Below are 18,483 nucleotides of genomic sequence, written 5' to 3' on the forward strand. Positions count from 1 at the left end.
AAATCTTATGAGGAAAGGCTGATGGACTTGAGGTTGTTTTCGTTGGAGAGAAGAAGGTTAAGAGGAGACTTAATAGAGGCATACAAAATGATCAGGGGGTTAGATAGGGTGGACAGTGAGAGCCTTCTCCCGCGGATGGAAATGGCTAGCACGAGGGGACATAGCTTTAAACTGAGGGGTAATAGATATAGGACAGAGGTCAGAGGTAGGTTCTTTACGCAAAGAGTGGTGAGGCCGTGGAATGCCCTACCTGCTACAGTAGTGAACTCGCCAACATTGAGGGCATTTAAAAGTTTATTGGATAATCATATGGATGATAATGGCATAGTGTAGGTTAGATGGCTTTTGTTTCGGTGCAACATCGTGGGCCGAAGGGCCTGTACTGCGCTGTATCGTTCTATGTTCTATGTTCAAGAGGCGGCTGGATATAGCACTCGGGGAGAATGGGATCAAAGGCTATGGGGAGAAAGCAGGATTAGGCTATTGAGTTGGACGATCAGCCATGATGGTGATGAATGGTGGGGCGGGCTCAAAGGGCCAAAAGGCCTCCTCCTGCTCCTATCTTCTATGAATCTGTGTATAATGCATTTCTGACGAGGGCCTTTTTTTGTTTTATTTGGCAGGAGAGGCCTGAATCCCCCCCACCGGGTGAAGTCCATCTCCATGACGACGTTCACCGAGCAGGAAATTGAATTCCTTCAGTCGCACGGCAATGAGGTGAGTCCGTGACATGGGCGGAGCTCTGTGTGTCCGCGACGTGGGGGCAGCTCTGTGTGTGTGTGTGTTGTGTGTGTGTGTGTGTGTGTGTGTGTGTGTGTGTGTGCGTGACACGTGGGGGGAGCTCTGTGTGTATCAGCGACGTGGGGGAGCTCTGCGTATGTCCGCGATGTGGGGGAGCTCTGTGTGTGTCCGTGACGTGGGGGGAGCTCTGTGTGTGTGTGTCTGTGACGTGGGGGGAGCTCTGTGTGTGTGTCCGTGACGTGGGGGGAGCTCTGTGTGTGTGTCCGTGACGTGGGGGGAGCTCTGTGTGTGTGTCCGTGACGTGGGGGAGCTCTGTGTGTGTGTCCATGACTGGGGGAGCTCTGTATGTGTGTGTGTCCGTGACGTGGGGGGAGCTGTGTGTGTGTGTGTCCGTGATGTGGGGGGAGCTCTGTGTGTGTGTCCACGACGTGGGGGGAGCTCTGTGTGTGTCCGCGATGTGGGGGGAGTCTCTCTGCGTGGTGGGGGGTGGAATTGTGGTGCTTTGAGGCATTGGAAATACTGGAGAGCCTGTCCGACCGGCAGTGTTTGTGAAGCTTCCCCGGCTGTGCCGATCGGTGCACGCCGCTGGACGTTACTCTCAGCCCTGATCGCTGCTGGGGTGTCCGCTCTCTCCCTCGGGTTAACCCGCCCCGCCTGCAACGCGCACGTCGATGAGGCAGCCGTGCTAACCAGTATTTTATATTGAGGGTGGCGCGGTATCACAGTTGCTTCACAGCGCCAGGGTTCCAGGTTCGATTCCGGCTTGGGTCACTGTCTGTGTGGAGTCTGCACGTCCTCCCCGTGTCTGCGTGGGTTTCCTCCGGGTGCTCCGGTTTCCTCCCACAGTCCAAAGATGTGCTGTTGGGTGAATTGGACACTCTGAATTCTCTCTGTACCCGAACAGGCGCCGGAATGTGGCGACGAGGGGATTTTCACAGTAACTTCATTGCAGTGTTAATGTGAGACTACTTGTGACAATAATGATTATTATTATTAGTTATGATCGTTGGTTGATGTGTATCTGAACTCCCATCTACCCTTTGCCCAGGCGTCGCCCCTGAACGGCCTGGTTCGAATTTTAGCGTTTCACCCACCACCAGAGGAAATAGTTTCTCTTTGCCAATCCTATCGAATCCTGTAATCATCTTAAACCCCTCGATTAGGTCACCCCTTCATCTTCGAAGCTCGAGGTAGTACAGTACAAGCCGGGTTGGTGTAACCGTCCTCTGAATTTAAACCTTTGCTTCCTGGTGTAATTCTGGTGAATCTTCACACACCAACACGCGCGCACAGTCACGCGCGCACAGTCACGCGCGCACAGTCACGCGCGCGCGCGCACAGCCACACATTCACACTCCCAAGGATAGTGTATCCTTCCTGATGCCCAGAACTGAGCTCAGTTGCTCCAAATGGGGCCTAACCAGGGCTTTATGTTTATAATCTTTATTATTGTCACAAGTAGGCTTACATTAACACTGATGAAGTTACTGTGAAAAGCCCCTAGTCGCCACATTCCGGCGCCTGTTCGGGTACACAGAGGGAGAATTCAGAATGGCCAATTGACCTAACAGCACGTCTTTCAGGACTTGTGGGAGGAAACCGGAGCACCCGGAGGAAACCCACGCAGACACGGGGGAGAACGTGCAGACTCCGCAGAGACAATGACACAGCCGGGAATCGAACCTGGGACCCGGAGATGTGAACCAACTGTGCTAACCACTATGCTACCGTGCTACAGTTTACTAAATGTCCCAAACCTGTCTGCCCTCCCAATTATGCTGTGATCATCTCTGCTTATTACATTTCACCAATCTGTCTGTGTGCCTGTGTCTTCCCAAATCCTGCCGTTATCCTCACTGTGCTAACCACTGTGCTACCGTGCCGCCCTTAATCGCGACTGTGAGCATTGACGGACCTTGACAGCGATCGGGGTCGGCTGCTGTTCTTTGGAGTGTGGCACCGCATGCCTTAATGTTTTCTGTTCCGTGCCCTGTTCCCCCTGGCACTTGGTGATTCCCCGGCTTTCCAGGGCGGTTACAGAAAGCTTTCAAGCCCAGGTATGCAAACTGTCCTGGTAATGTGATGCTTTTGGCCCGGGTGTCACCCTGGTGACTGTGTCGCACCCACTCCCGAACCACTCCCACCCCGAGGTGTGGCACCTGAATGGGCCGACGTTAACGTCCCTCTGATGTTCCCCTCGCTGGGACTCGCTGCACTCGTGAGACTTTCTCTGCCTTGAGAGCAAGCACCTTCCTCTTGAGCTATAGCATCTCTTGCATTATTTCCTTTCTGACTTCCTGTAAACAGCGCTGCCTTTTCCAAATCGCCTGTGAGCCCAGGCGAGCGACACGGTGGTTAGCACTGCTGCCTCACAGCGGCAGGATCCCGGGTTCGATTCCCGGCTTGGGTCACCGTCTGCGGAGTCTGCACGTTCTCCCCGTGTCTGCGTGGGTTTCCTCCGGGTGCTCCGGTTTCCTCCCACAAGTCCCGAAAGACTTGTGGGGTGAATTGGACGTTCTGAATTCTCCCTCTGTGATCTCGAGCAGGCGCGGAGTGTGGCGGCTAGGGGCTTTTCACAGTAACTTCATTGCAGTGTTAATGTAAGCCTGCTTGTGACACTAAAGACGGTTATTATAGAAGTTTGCAGGCGACACAAAATTTGGTTGGGTGGTAAATAGCGAGGAGGATGGCCGCAGGAGGGTATCGACGGGCTGTGCAGAGCAGTGGCAAATGGAATTCAACCCGGGAAAGTGTGAGGTGATGCACTTGAGGAGGGCGAACAAGGCAAAGGTAGGACCCCGGAAAGTGCTGACCATCGGGGGGACCTTGGAGTCGTAGCCACAGATCCCTGAAGGCGGCAGGACAGGTAGATAAGCTGGCTAAGAATATGGGATACTTGCCTTTATTAGCTGAGGTATAGAACACGAGCAGGAAGGTTATGCTGGAGCTGTATAAAACACTGGTGAGGCCACAGCGGGAGCACTGTGTGCAGTTCTGGTCGCCACATTATAGGAAGGATGTGATTGCGCTGGAGGGGGTGCAGAGGAGATTCACCAGGATGTGCCTGGGACGGAACATTTCAGTTATGAAGAGAGGGTGGATAGGCTGGGGTTGTTTTCTCTGGAGCAGAGAAGACTGAGGGGCGGCCTGATCGAGGTGGACAAGATTCTGAGGGGCACGGACAGGGTGGAGAGGGAGCAGCTGGTCCCCTTACTTGAAGGGTCGGTTACGAGGGACACACAAGCTCAAGGTGAGGGGCGAGGGGGGGGGGGATTTGAGGAAAAGCCTTTTCCCCCAGAGGGTGGTGAGGGTCTGGAACGTGCTGCCTGGGAGGGTGGTGAGGGTCTGGAACGCGCTGCCTGGGAGGGGGGCAGAGGCGGGTCTGGAACGCGCTGCCTGGGAGGGGGGTAGAGGCGGGTCTGGAACGCGCTGCCTGGGAGGGGGGTAGAGGCGGGTCTGGAACGCGCTGCCTGGGAGGGGGGTAGAGGCGGGTCTGGAACGTGCTGCCTGGGAGGGGGGTGAGGGTCTGGAACGCGCTGTCTGGGAGGGGGGTAGAGGCGGGTCTGGAACGCGCTGCCTGGGAGGGGGGTAGAGGCGGGTCTGGAACGCGCTGCCTGGGAGGGGGGTAGAGGCGGGTCTGGAACGTGCTGCCTGGGAGGGGGGTAGAGGCGGGTCTGGAACGTGCTGCCTGGGAGGGGGGTAGAGGCGGGTCTGGAACGCGCTGCCTGGGAGGGGGGTAGAGGCGGGTCTGGAACACGCTGCCTGGGAGGGGGGTAGAGGCGGGTCTGGAACGCGCTGCCTGGGAGGGGGGTAGAGGCGGGTCTGGAACGCGCTGCCTGGGAGGGGGGTAGAGGCGGGTCTGGAACGCGCTGCCTGGGAGGGGGGGTAGAGGCGGGTCTGGAACGCGCTGCCTGGGAGGGGGGTAGAGGCGGGTCTGGAACGCGCTGCCTGGGAGGGGGGTAGAGGCGGGTCTGGAACGCGCTGCCTGGGAGGGGTGTAGAGGCGGGTCTGGAACGCGCTGCCTGGGAGGGGTGTAGAGGCGGGTCTGGAACGCGCTGCCTGGGAGGGGTGTAGAGGCGGGTCTGGAACGTGCTGCCTGGGAGGGGGGTAGAGGCGGGTCTGGAACGCGCTGCCTGGGAGGGGGGTAGAGGCGGGTCTGGAACGTGCTGCCTGGGAGGGGGGAGGGGCGGGTCTGGAACGCGCTGCCTGGGAGGGGGGTAGAGGCGGGTCTGGAACGCGCTGCCTGGGAGGGGGGTGAGGGTCTGGAACGTGCTGCCTGGGAGGGGGGTAGAGGCGGGTCTGGAACGCGCTGCCTGGGAGGGGGGTAGAGGCGGGTCTGGAACGCGCTGCCTGGGAGGGGGGTAGAGGCGGGTCTGGAACGTGCTGCCTGGGAGGGGGGTAGAGGCGGGTCTGGAACGCGCTGCCTGGGAGGGGGGTAGAGGCGGGTCTGGAACGCGCTGCCTGGGAGGGGGGTAGAGGCGGGTTGCCTCACACCCTTTAAAAAGGACCCGGGTTGGCACTCGGCACATCGCAACGTTCGAGGCTGTGGGGCCGAGTGCTGGGGAATGGGGTTAGGTCGGCAGCTCAGGGGATTTTCATGTGTCAGTGCCGACTCGATGGGCTGAAGGGCTCCGTGACGATTCTGTGAACAGCCAGCTCATGCGCCAAGCCGCACTTGACTCGTGTAACCGAATGGGACCTGCTCAGGTTGCCGGGAGCTGCTATTTGACTCTGGGTATGGTATTGGGTTCCGTAACTGTACACCTGCAGCAGGGGATCACATTGTTTGAGGGGATGAGAGGACCGGACCAGTGTACCTGAGTCCTCGGGGAACATCGGGGACTCGTCCAGCCAGCGAATTAGGGTAACGTTTGCTGATTTTTAAATTCACCTCTGAGAGTCTGGGATCAGCAGACCTACAGGTAGGAGCCATTAATCTGCACATTTCGCTGTCCCACTTCTTGCTGTTGTGGTTTTCCATCACGTGTCTGTTTCGAGCCGTTCCAGATGAAGCCTTTGCATCTGCGAGGTTTACAGTTCTCTGGTCGTCGTAGAAAGTCGAGCCGTTTGCTCGGAAATAAAATCTGGGTTCCCAAGAAGAGGCGAACTGGACTCGACGCTGTTCCCCTCTAAACAGAACCTGGCTGGCCCTTTCCAGCACGTTGGCCTTTTATGTCAGATTGCCAGCTTTCGTCAATGCGGTTTCTACGCCCGGGGAAGCGGGGTGACTGATTGCACCCATCCACGGCCGCCCTGAGATGTGCTGGATTTTCTTTGCGGGGACCGCGTGGGTGATGGCGTTGGGTCAGGAGCGGCAGAACATTGGCTTGGGTTGCGTTGGAAGAGGATTAGTTGCGTTGTTTCTGCGCTCTCGGTGAGGTGTGTGGCGCAACAGGACTTGGTCGTGAGAAACGGGTCGCCGCTCAGCGAGTAGCATTGGTAGCATAGGGCAGCACGGTAGCTTTGTGGCTAGCACAATTGCTTCACAGCTCCAGGGTCCCAGGTTCGATTCCCCGCTGGGTCACTGTCTGTGCGGAGTCTGCACGTCCTCCCCGTGTCTGCGTGGGTTTCCTCCGGGTGCTCCGGTTTCCTCCCACAGTCCAAAGATGTGCAGGTTAGGTGGATTGGCCATGATGGATTGCCCTTAGTGTCCAAAATTGCCCTTAGTGTTGGGTGGGGTTACTGGGTTGTGGGATAGGGTGGAGGTGTGGACCTTGGGTAGGGTGCTCTTTCCAAGAGCCGGTGCAGACTCGATGGGCCAAATGGCCCCCTGCATTTTAAATTCTATGATAATTTCTATCAGAGAGGAAGAGTGCACAGGAAGCTCCCGTAACCAGGATTCATGATGGGACTGGGGGATAAATATTGGCCAGGATTTCAGGGAGAACTCACTTGTTCTGCTTCCCAATCGTGCAAGTTCCGCCCGAGAGGGCAGAGGGGCCCTCGTTTAATATTCCACCTGGAAGTGCGTATTCAGCAATGTAGTTTGCATCAGGACAGGGTTGCAGTGTGCCTGGGCAGTAACTCGCAATGAACACAGTTGCCCGCCCTCCGAACCTGACTCATTGCTGCCGCTCTTGTGTCCTTGCTGCCTCATCCAGCTTTGTATCGTCAGCAACCTTTGTACGCACAGCCCTTTGCCTCTTCGCTCAGGTCACTCGTATAGATTGTAAATAACTGAAGCTCCAGCACGACCCTGGCAGCACGCGATCGCCACAGCCCACTCTGCTTCCTGTCCATGCTCATAGACCACGGCCAACTCCCATCAGCCCTTGCCTTCTGTGTGACACCTGATCGAACGCCCTAGTGCCTGTTAGCTAGCCAAATCCCGACTATGTTGGCATACAGAAGGATGGACCATCACAAAACGTCCCCTTTTGATTTGAGTGTTAATGCCGACACAGCCTTGTTTTTCCGGGGTGCTCTTGGCAAGACTGAAGGATGGAACCTGTGACCCACCATTTTATAGCTCTGTTCAATCCCGCGCCAACTTTAATATCAAGGAGGGAGGTCACTTGGCAAGGCCGCTGACCAGCCCTCCTCCTCCTCCACAAACAGGCTCGAGCATCAGGGAAGTGTCACCGAGAGCCCCATCAAGCGGCATTTGCTGAACAACCCACTCACGGACGCTCAGTGTGGGTTCCGCCAGGGTCGCTCAGCTCCTGACCTCATTACAGCCTTGGTTCAAACATGGACACAAGAGCTGAACTCCAGAGGTGAGACGAGCGCGACTGCCCTTGACATCAAGGCAGCATTTGACCTAGTATGGCCTCAAGCAGCCCTAGTGCCACGTGAGAGTACCTTTAGGAAATGGGGGCTTATAAAATAGCTGTAGTGGATGTACCTTTAAGAAACGGGTGTTTATAAGACCATAAGACATAGGAGTGGAAATAAGGCCTTTCGGCCCATTGTGATGTCAGAGTGTGGGTGGAGCTGGGCTGTCTGTCTGCTTTTACTTTCGCTTTAGGCTGTTTGCTACAGGGTGTGTTTAGGATTGTTTTAGATTTGGAAAAGCTGCAATCACAGCAAGATGTGTATGAATCTCTGCAAGCTTATGAATGTTCATTTGGTGATTTCAAAATGGTAACTGCTCTCAGTAGAGAATTTAAACCAGATGTGTTTCTGTAAAAAGGGCTCTTTTTGTCTTCTGGATGTAGCAAGGAAAGATTAAGAGTTACTTAGAGAGTACTGTATTCTGTGGGGGATTTATTGGTGTTGATAGTAGTTAAGATGTTTACTGTGGGTTTATAAAGTGTTTACTGGTTTCATAAATAAACATTGTTTTTGTTTAAAAGTACTTTAGCTCTCTGTTGCATCACACCTGCAGAGTAGGCCCGTGTGCTCCCTATAACCACAATCTATTAAACGTTGTGGGTCAGGTGAACTCCATGTTACACTTTGGGGTTCTCTAAACCCTGGCCCATAACACCAGCTAAACCGGAGTCAATAGGAATCAGGGGGAAACTCCCCGCTGGTTGGAGTCAGTGGCAGCCGTGTGTCCCATCTACAAGATGCACTGCAGCAACTCACCAAGGTTCCTCAGGCAGCACCTTCCAAACCCACCCCCTCTACCATCTAGAAGGACGAGAGCAGCAGATACCTGGGAACCCCACCGCCTGGAGGTTCCCCTCCGAGTCACTGCCCACCCCGACTGGGAAATATATCGGCCGTTCCTTCACTGTCGCCGGGGCAACGCCCTGGAACTCCCTCCCTAACAGCACGGTGGGTGTACCTACACCACAGGGACTGCAGTGGGTTCAAGAAGGCAGCTCACCCACCACCTTCTCGAGGGGCAATTAGGGATGGACAATAAACGCTGGGCCCGGCCAGCAACACACATCCTGGAAATACATTTTGAAAGAATTCCTGCCTTTTGCCCCTTTCCTTTCTTAAACAGAACTATTGCATTAGCTGTTTTCCAATCCACTGGGGTCTTTCCAGAATCCTGGAGTTCGTATTCAAACTCAGCCGCCCAGTATGTCTCCCTCCTCCCTCCCTGCCCGTTTCCCGCATTCCTCCTTTGAGCGTTCCACTTTGAAAGGCGTTCCTGAATCTAACCATCTCTGTATCGGGACGCGTGTTCCAGATTGAAACCACTTCACCGCAGTTTTCCATCACATCACGTCGCAACAGATCCTCCTTTACCGATCGCCTGCAATCCGTGTCCCTCCCGTTATCGACTCCCCCTGTTGCGGAAAACAGTTTCTCCCCCGTTTGCTCCCGTCAAAACGCTTCATGGCTTTGAGCGCCTCTACAAGATCGCCTTTCTCACAACAAGTCCGACTTCTCCGGCCTTATCATGTCACTGGAACCTCTCGGGGCCCCCCCCCCCGGTATAGAAACGTCCAGCACAGAACAGGCCCTTCGGCCCTCGATGTTGTGCCGAGCTTTGTCCGAAACCAAGATCAAGCTATCCCACTCCCTGTCATTCTGGTGTGCCCCATGTGCCTATCCAATAACCGCTTGAAAGTTCCTAAAGTGTCCGACTCCACTATCACAGCAGGCAGTCCATTCCACACCCTAACCACTCTCTGAGTAAAAGAACCTACCTCGGACATCCCTCCTATATCGCCCACCCTGAATCTTATAGTTATGCCCCCTTGTAACAGCTACATCCACCCGAGGAAATAGTCTCTGAACGTCCACTCTATCTATCCCCCTCATCATCTTATAAACCTCTATTAAGTCGCCTCTCATCCTCCTCCGCTCCAATGAGAAAAGCCCTAGCTCCCTCAACCTTTCCTCATAAGACCTATCCTCCAATCCAGGCAGCATCCTGGTAAATCTCCTTTGCACCCTTTCCAATGCTTCCACATCCTTCCTATAGTGAGGTGACCAGAACTGCACACAATACTCCAAATGTGGTCTCACCAGGGCACAGTTCAACGTGTACATGCCTGAAATGGTCGGCGTGACTTTGGGGAAGGAGGTACCGCTGATTTTGCAGCAGTCCCTCACTGCTGGCAGTGAGTCTGGAACCCACCTGCAACCATTCTCACCCCCAAGCCCAGAATCTGTCCATGGGATGTGGGTGTCGCTGGCCGTCAGCATTTACTGCCCATCCTGAGGGCATTGAGTCGGCCAGAGCAGGTCAGGGCGGCAGGTTTCCTTCCCTAAAGGACATTAGTGAACCCGGTGGGTAAAACCCCTCCATGGCTATCGTTAGACTTTTAATTCCAGATTTTTATTGAATTTAACTTTCACCGCCTGCCCTGGTGGGATTCGAACCCGGCTCCCCAGATCCTGGGTCTCTGGATTACTATTCCAATGACAATACCACTACGCCATTGCCTCTTCACTGCTCAGCCATGGCAGACACATGAAGGAGGTATTTCCAGCCCAGCACCACCATCCTTGGCTCCCGGCCCCCTCCTCTTCCCTTCTTGGCACCCCCCTTTCCCTCCTTCGCCTTCACCCCCCGCCCCTCCTTAGCCCTGTCTCCCCCCCTCCCCTCCTTAGCCCCGTCTCCCCCCTCCCCTCCTTAGCCCCGTCTCCCCCTCTCCCCTCCTTAGCCCCGTCTCCCCCTCTCCCCTCCTTAGCCCCGTCTCCCCCTCTCCCCTCCTTTGCGCCGTCTCCCCCTCTCCCCTCCTTTGCGCCGTCTCCCCCTCTCCCCTCCTTTGCGCCGTCTCCCCCTCTCCCCTCCTTTGCCCCTTCTCCCCCTCTCCCCTCCTTAGCCCCGTGTCCCCCTCTCCCCTCCTTAGCTCCGTCTATCCCTCTCCCCTCCTTAGCCCCGTGTCCCCCTCTCCCCTCCTTGGCTACGGCTCTCCCCCTCCCCTCCTTGGCCCCTTCTCCCTCTCTCCCCTCCTTGGCTACGGTTCCCCCTCTCCCCTCCTTGGCCCCCTCCCCCTCTCCCCTCCTTAGCCCCCCCCCCCCTCCTTGGCCCCCTCCTCCCTCTCTCTCTCTGCTCTCTTCCCCCCCCCCTTTTGCCCGGTCCTTCCTTTCATCTCCTTGGCTCCAGTTCCCACTCTCTCCTCCTTGGCCCCGACCCCCTCTCCCCTCCTTGGCCCCCCGGCCCCCCTCCATCTCAGCCCCCTGCCCTTCCTCTCTCTCTCTCTCTCTCACCCTGCGAACCCTGCTTCAAACGTGCCTCCCTCGAGCTCCAGAAAAGCTGCAGTGATCCCCATACAGGTCGCTGAGTGTTTGAACAGAGCGCGCCGGCCTCCACAAACACAGCCTGTACAGTTTAACGTTTGACATTGCCAAACCTGTCTTGCAAAATTCCATCTGAGTTGGTCACGTGCTCCAGTGTGCTAGGCAGCGGAATAGTTTGTGAATTCCACTCGATCTACGCCCCAAGTGAGATATATCTTTGGAAAAAATAAAGAAAAACCCCTTTGGGTGAGGGGGGGGGGGGGGGGGGGGGGGTGAATACTCCCTTTATTGACCCCATTTCAGTTTCAGGTCTGCTGCGAAGTCAGTGTCCTGTGCGTTTGTGATCAGGTCGGTGGCAACACCAACAAGGAAGCTGCATTTATGTAGAGCCCCTTGCGTAGGAAAATGCCCCTGGCTGCTGCACGGGGCTGTCAGCAGACAGAATCGAGCCAGAGGCCATCAAAAAGGTCATTGGCAGTGGACCCACTGGGTCACCTTCACAGCGCGAGTGCTTAGGGTGTGCAATGTGCAGCCCGAGAGTGTGCTGAAGGCAAATTCAATCTTGGGCTTTGAAAAGGGAGCTCATATTTTCCGGGCTGGGGAGGGAGTGGAGGACGCAAGGGGCAGGGAGCCAGCGTGGGCTGAATGGCCGCCTCCTGTGCCGTCACCAAAAGTGGTCGGTTTTGAGGGAGCGTCTGGAAGGAGGATCGGGAGAGGCGGAGAGGGGATCCGGGAGCCTTCGGCCCCACATGCTTTCTGATGTCGACACTGGCAGCACGGTAGCACAGTGGTTAGCTCGGCTGCCTTACGGCGCCAGGGACCTGGGTTTGATTCCCGACTTGGGTGACTGTCTGTGCGGAGTCTGCACATCCTCCCCGTGTCTGCGTGGGTTTCCTCCGGGTGCTCCGGTTTCCTCCCACAGTCCAAAGATGTGCAGGTTAGGTGGATTGGCCGTGATAAATTGCCCTTAGTGACCAAAAGGTTAGGTGGGGTTACGGGGATAGGCAGGAGGTGTGGGCTAAAGTGGGGTGCTCTTTCCAAGAGTCGGTGCAGACTCGATGGGCCGATTGGCCATCTTCTGCACTGTAAATTCGATGTCCTTATCCGTGACCAAACTATTGAGGGCAATCCATTTATTTTTCCCCTTCTTGCCTCTCCTGCCCGCACTTCTCAGTTCCAGGTTGACCCGTCTTCCAGCTCCCTTTTTCAGGCGAATCTCCCGCCTATTCGACCATGGGGTGAGAGCGCAGTACTGAAACCAGATCACTCGTGGGCTGGTGCACCGGAATTCCCAGCTGTTAATATTCCCATTTCCTGTCCAGGGAGATAGGCCAACCGTGCACAAGTAGCGAGTGCGGTGGTGGGAGTTTCTCAAATCGTATCGCTCTCTCTCACTCGCTCTCGCTCTCATTCTCTCTCTCACTCTCGCTCTCTCTCACTCTCGCTCTCGCTGTCTCTCTCGCTCGCTCTCTCTTATTCTTGCTCTCGCTCGCTCTAGCTCTCGTCTCGCTGTTGATCTCTCTCGCTCTCTCTCGCTTTACCTCTTGCTCTACCTCTCTCGCTCTAGCTCTCGTCTCTCTCTAGCTCTCTCTCGCTTTACCTCTCTAGCTCTTGCTCTCTCTTGATCTCGTCTCTCTCGCTCTCTAGCTCTCGTCTCTCTCTTGATCTCGTCTCTCTAGCTCTCGTCTCTCTCTCGCTCTCTCTTGGTCTCGTCTCTCTAGCTCTCGCTCTCTCTCTAGCTGTCACTCTCTCTCGCGCTCTCTCAGCTCCCGCTCTCTTTCTCTCGCTCTCTCTCGCTCTCTCGCTCTCTCTCGCTCTCTCTCGCTCTCTCTCGCTCTCTCCCGCTCTCTCTCCCGCTCTCTCTCCCGCTCTCTCTCCCGCTCTCTCTCCCGCTCTCTCTCCCGCTCTCTCTCCCGCTCTCTCTCCCGCTCTCTCTCCCGCTCTCTCTCCCGCTCTCTCTCCCGCTCTCTCTCCCGCTCTCTCTCCCGCTCTCTCTCCCGCTGTCTCTCCCGCTCTCTCTCCCGCTCTCTCTCTCCCGCTCTCTCTCTCTCTCCCGCTCTCTCTCTCTCTCTCCCGCTCTCTCTCTCTCCCGCTCTCTCTCTCTCCCGCTCTCTCTCTCTCTCCCGCTCTCTCTCTCTCCCGCGCTCTCTCTCCCGCGCTCTCTCTCCCGCGCTCTCTCTCCCGCGCTCTCTCTCCCCCGCTCTCTCCCCCGCTCTCTCTCCCCCGCTCTCTCTCCCCCGCTCTCTCTCCCCCGCTCTCTCTCCCCCGCTCTCTCTCCCCCGCTCTCTCTCCCCCGCTCTCTCTCCCCCGCTCTCTCTCCCCCGCTCTCTCTCCCCCGCTCTCTCTCCCCCGCTCTCTCTCCCCCGCTCTCTCTCCCCCGCTCTCTCTCCCCCGCTCTCTCTCCCCCGCTCTCTCTCCCCCGCTCTCTCTCCCCCGCTCTCTCTCCCCCGCTCTCTCTCCCCCGCTCTCTCTCCCCCGCTCTCTCTCCCCCGCTCTCTCTCCCCCGCTCTCTCTCCCCGCTCTCTCTCCCCCGCTCTCTCTCCCCCGCTCTCTCTCCCCCGCTCTCTCTCCCCGCTCTCTCTCCCCCGCTCTCTCTCCCCCGCTCTCTCTCCCCCGCTCTCTCTCCCCCGCTCTCTCTCCCCCGCTCTCTCTCCCCCGCTCTCTCTCCCCCGCTCTCTCTCCCCCGCTCTCTCTCCCCCGCTCTCTCTCCCCCGCTCTCTCTCCCCCGCTCTCTCTCCCCCGCTCTCTCTCCCCCGCTCTCTCTCCCCCGCTCTCTCTCCCCCGCTCTCTCTCCCCCGCTCTCTCTCCCCCGCTCTCTCTCCCCCGCTCTCTCTCCCCCGCTCTCTCTCCCCCGCTCTCTCTCCCCCGCTCTCTCTCCCCCGCTCTCTCTCCCCCGCTCTCTCTCCCCTGCTCTCTCTCTCGCTCTCCATCTAGCTCTTGCGCTCTCATCTCTCTTGCTCTAGCTCTCGTTTCTTGCTCTCTCGCTCTCGCCCTCGCTCCTCGCTCTTTCTCTCGCTCTTTCTCTCGCTGTAGCTCTCGTGCTCTCGCTCTCTCTCTCTCTCTCTTGATCTCGTCTCTCTCGCTCTCTCTCTAGCTCTCGTCTCTCTCTTGATCTCGTCTCTCTCACTCTCTCGCTTTACCTCTCTCTCGCTCGCGCTCTCTCGCTCTCTCTCTAGCTGTCACTCTCTCTCTCTCTCTCGCTCTCTTGCTCTCTCACTCGCTCTCTCTCACTCTTGCTCGCTCTCGCTCTCTCTCCCTCGCTAGGATATGCAGGTCAGGTGGTGTACGAGGATAGGGTGGGGGAGTAGGCCTGGACAGGGTGCTTTTTCAGAGGGACAGTGCAGACTCGATGGGCCGAATGGCCACGTCTGCACTCTGTGGTTTCATGTGTGCTGCCGAGCGATAGGCAGCTCCGCGTGGATATGGGAGCAGTCGGCAGGAATGCGAACCCTTTGCCGTGTGCTGCACTTTAATAACGCCACAAACAACCAAAGATGTGCAGGTTAGGTGGATTGGCCGTGATAAATTGCCCTTAAGTGTCCAAAATTGCCCTTAGTGTTGGGTGAGGTTACTGGGTTATGGGGATCGGGTGGAGGTGTGGGCTTGGGTAGGGTGCTCTTTCCAAGAGCCGGTGCAGACTCGACGGGCCGAATGGCCTCCTTCTGCACTGTAAATTCTATGATCTTTCCACCGGCCCACTTGGCCTTTCTGTCCTTTCCGGTGCCCCGATTTTCTGATCCGCTCCACCTCACCCCCCCGTAACGAGACACCATCTCCTGCTGCATTATTCACGACTTTCCAGGAGCTGCAGCAGCCACACTCTGCTCTGCACAAAACAGCTCCGTCAGTCACTACATTCAATCCCCATCGTTGGTGCACCCGCCAGCAGGGACTGCTACTTCAAATTACTTCCTTGGCCAGGAGGCATCCTGGGCTCCTACCGACAAGGTGAAAGATGTCTTATGAATGCACCCCTCGTTTTCTTCATTCGTGTTTTTTTTTTCCAGGAGCAGGAGGAGGCCATTTCAACCTCAACCTCACCTTCCTGCCCGTTCTCATAACCCTTCAACCCATTAAACCACTGTCCTCAAATTTACTCAATATCCCAGCACCCACTGGGGCAGCGAATTCCACAGATTCACAGCCCTTTGGGAGAAGTAATTTCGCATCTCTGTTTTAAACCTGCTGCCCCCCTGATACTAAAACTATGACGTCTCGTTCTAGATTGGCCCAACAAGAGGAAGCATCTGCTCCACGTCTACTTTATCCATATCTTGTACACCTCCATTTGATCTCCCCTCATTCTTCTAAACTCTAGAGAGTATCGGCCTAAACTGCTCAATTGCTCCTCGTACGACAAACCCCTCATCTCTGGAATCAATCTAGTGAACCTCCTCTGAACTGCCCCCAATGTCACGACATCCCTCCTCAAATAAGGGGACCAAAACTGTGCCCAATACTCCAGGTGCAGTCTCACCAATGCCCTGTGCAGTCGAAGCAACATTTCCTGAATTTTGTACTCTATTCCTTTAAAGCTATAAAGGCCAAAATTCCATTTGCTTTCCTTATTACCTGCTGCATCTGCGTACCAACTTTCTGCCATTCATGCACACGGCTACCCAGATCCCTCTGCACCGAACAGCAGCATTGCAGCCACTGGCATCTCCATTGATTCGCCAGGCAGCCATTACATCCTTGCGATTGTCTTTCGCTCGCACCCCGTTCCATCTGCCCGGTGCCGCGGGATCCTTCGGAATTCCCCGGAGTGCGGCTGCATCCCTGCTCCGTGCCGCACCAAATCAGCCCTCTTGAGGGCGTGTCCGCAGGGCCCAGGCCTCAGCGCCTTGAAAGGACCAGAGAGCCGAGTGGGAGAGTTCATTCCGGTGGAGGCGACGCCGCTTCCACATCCTCCACCCCACCCCCCCTCGGCCTGTCCCCCTCCCGTGACTCCTTCCCACCTCGCCCGCCGGCGGCCCCAACTCTGGCCCGTCCAACCCTTGAATCTGGCCCTGCCCCCGCGGCAGCCGAGCTCGGCTGTTGAGTGAGGCCTCGCGCGGTTGAATAGGAGCCTTACTGAGAGGGGGAAAGATGGGCAGTATGGTGCTCGGGCTGAGGGAATGACTTTTCCCGCAAGTTAGCCTGGGATGAGGGTGGATGTGGAGGGTTTGAGGGAAACTATAGTCCAGGGCTCGGTGTGAGGCCTCTGAAATATTTCGACAGAGCCACTGTTCGGTCAGCTGCCTTCAGGAATTTCCTCCCGAAAGCTCTCCGCCCCTCTCTATTTCACCCCTCAACACTCTTGGACCAAGGTTCCGGGCGCCTGTCCTAACGCTTCCCCGCGTGGATCTGCGCGATGCTTCACTCTGCGAAGGGCGCTGTATAAACGGGCCGAGTTAACGCCGCAGTTGCGAGAATGGGAGCCGCTCTCCCTTGTTTCCCTGACCAGCTGAGCTCCCGGCCTGTCAGCTGGCTCCCTCCCGAGGCGTTGGCACTCTCTGCTGACGGCCAACCTTCAGCTCAGCCAGACGCCTGAAACCCACATCCCAACTGGTGCCATGTCCCGTTCGCCCATCGCCCCCCCCCTCGGCCCGTCATCGGCTCCTGGACCAGCACCGCCTCAATGATAAACTTCTCATCCTGTGTCTCCTCCGCCCCCCTCCACATCGCTCCCCTCCTCAAAACCCACTTAACCACATTTGTCGTCACCTGTTCCTCACATCTCCATCTGTGAGTGGATGCTCGTTCCGAGGGTCGGTACAGAGTCGATGGGCCAAGCGGCCCACTGCAGAAGGATTTGATGATTCCACGGCAGCAGTATTACATTTTCGACATAAACGCTCCCTCTGGTATGATTTACAATGTTAAATAATTTAATTTCATGCCCTTCAATGAAATACAATCTGCTTAGCAAGACTAGAGTGGGTATAGCCTGGAACACACGGTATTTCAGCTACCCAGTTTAAGCATCAAACAGTCCCAGGACAGGTACAGCACGGGGTTAGATACTGAGTAAAGCTCCCCCTACACTGTCCCCATCAAACACTCCCAGGACAGGTACAGCACGGGGTTAGATACAGAGTAAAGCTCCCTCTACACTGTCCCCATCAAACACTCCCAGGACAGGTACAGCACGGGGTTAGATACAGAGTCAAGCTCCCTCTACACTGACCCCATCAAACACTCCCAGGACAGGTACAGCACGGGGTTAGATACAGAGTAAAGCTCCCTCTACACTGTCCCCATCAAACACTCCCAGGACTCCCAGCTCGCATTCCAAGCATTGTTTGGCATCTTTGAATTTGTCTATATATATGTTTCTGGAACAGACCTCTTCATTCACCTGAGGAAGGAGTAGCGCTCCGAAAGCTAGTGACATCGAAACAAACCTGTTGGACTTTAACCTGGTGTTGTAAGACTTCGTACTGTGCTCACCCCAGTCCAACGCCGGCATCTCCACTTCTATAGATATGTCAGGAATAAAAGAATGACGAGGGTAAGAGTAGGGCCAGTCAAGGACAGTAGTGGGAAGTTGTGCGTGGGGTCCGAGGAGATAGGAGAGGTGCTAAATGTATATTTTTCGTCAGTATTCACACAGGAAAAAGACAATGTTCTCGAGGAGAGTACTGAGATTCAGGCTACTAGACTAGAAGGGCTTGAGGTTCATAAGGAGGAGGTGTTAGCAATTCTGGAAAGTGTGAAAATAGATAAGTCCCCTGGACCGGATGGGATTTATCCTAGGATTCTCTGGGAAGCTAGGGAGGAGATTGCTGAGCCTTTGGCTTTGATCATCTTTGTCTACAGGAATCGTGCCAGAAGACTGGAGGATAGCAAATGTTGTCGCCTTGTTCAAGAAGGGGAGTAGAGACAACCTGGTAACTATAGACCAGTGAGCCTTACTTCTGTTGTGGGCAAAGTCTTGGAAAGGTTTATAAGAGATATGATGTATAATCATCTGGAAAGGAATAATTTGATTAGAGATAGTCAACACGGTTTTGTGAAGGGTAGGTCGTGCCTCACAAACCTTATTGAGTTCTTTGAGAAGGTGACCAAACAGGTGGATGAGGGTAAAGCAGTTGATGTGGTGTATATGGATTTCAGTAAAGCGTTTGATAAGGTTCCCCACGGTAGGCTACTGCAGAAAATACAGAGGCATGGGATTCAGGGTGATTTAGCAGTTTGGATCACAAATTGGCTAGCTGGAAGAAGACAAAGGGTGGTGGTGGATGGGAAATGTTCAGACTGGAGTCCAGTTATTAGTGGTGTACCACAAGGATCTGTTTTGGGGCCACTGCTGTTTGTCATTTTTATAAATGGCCTGGAGGAAGGCATAGAAGGATGGGTGAGTAAATTTGCAGATGACACTAAAGTCGGTGGAGTTGTGGACAGTGCGGAAGGATGTTACAAGTTACAGAGGGACATAGATACGCTGCAGCGCTGGGCTGAGAGGTGGCAAATGGAGTTTAATGCAGAAAAGTGTGAGGTGATTCATTTTGGAAGGAATAACAGGAAGACAGAGTACTGGGCTAATGGTAAAATTCTTGGCAGTGTGGATGAGCAGAGAGATCTCGGTGTCCATGTACATAGATCCCTGAAAGTTGCCATCCAGGTTGAGAGGGTTGTTAAGAAGGCGTACGGTGTGTTAGCTTTTAT

The 18,483-nt window shown here is 55.7% G+C and overlaps 1 protein-coding gene across 1 annotated transcript in view; it reads left to right on the plus strand.

The window, feature by feature from the left end:
- The first annotated feature begins 663 nt into the window (after positions 1 to 663).
- The window catches only part of LOC140404604 (chromodomain-helicase-DNA-binding protein 3-like), a 209,473-nt gene continuing 191,653 nt past the window's right edge, over positions 664 to 18,483 (plus strand). Inside the window, exon 1 of the mRNA XM_072493205.1 lies at positions 664 to 717. Within this exon, the coding sequence (XP_072349306.1) occupies positions 664 to 717 (54 nt within the window). The remainder of the gene's footprint in view (positions 718 to 18,483) is intronic.

The sequence above is a fragment of the Scyliorhinus torazame genome, chromosome 31 (genome assembly GCF_047496885.1).
Source record: "Scyliorhinus torazame isolate Kashiwa2021f chromosome 31, sScyTor2.1, whole genome shotgun sequence".
Classification (NCBI taxonomy): Eukaryota; Metazoa; Chordata; class Chondrichthyes; order Carcharhiniformes; family Scyliorhinidae; genus Scyliorhinus; species Scyliorhinus torazame.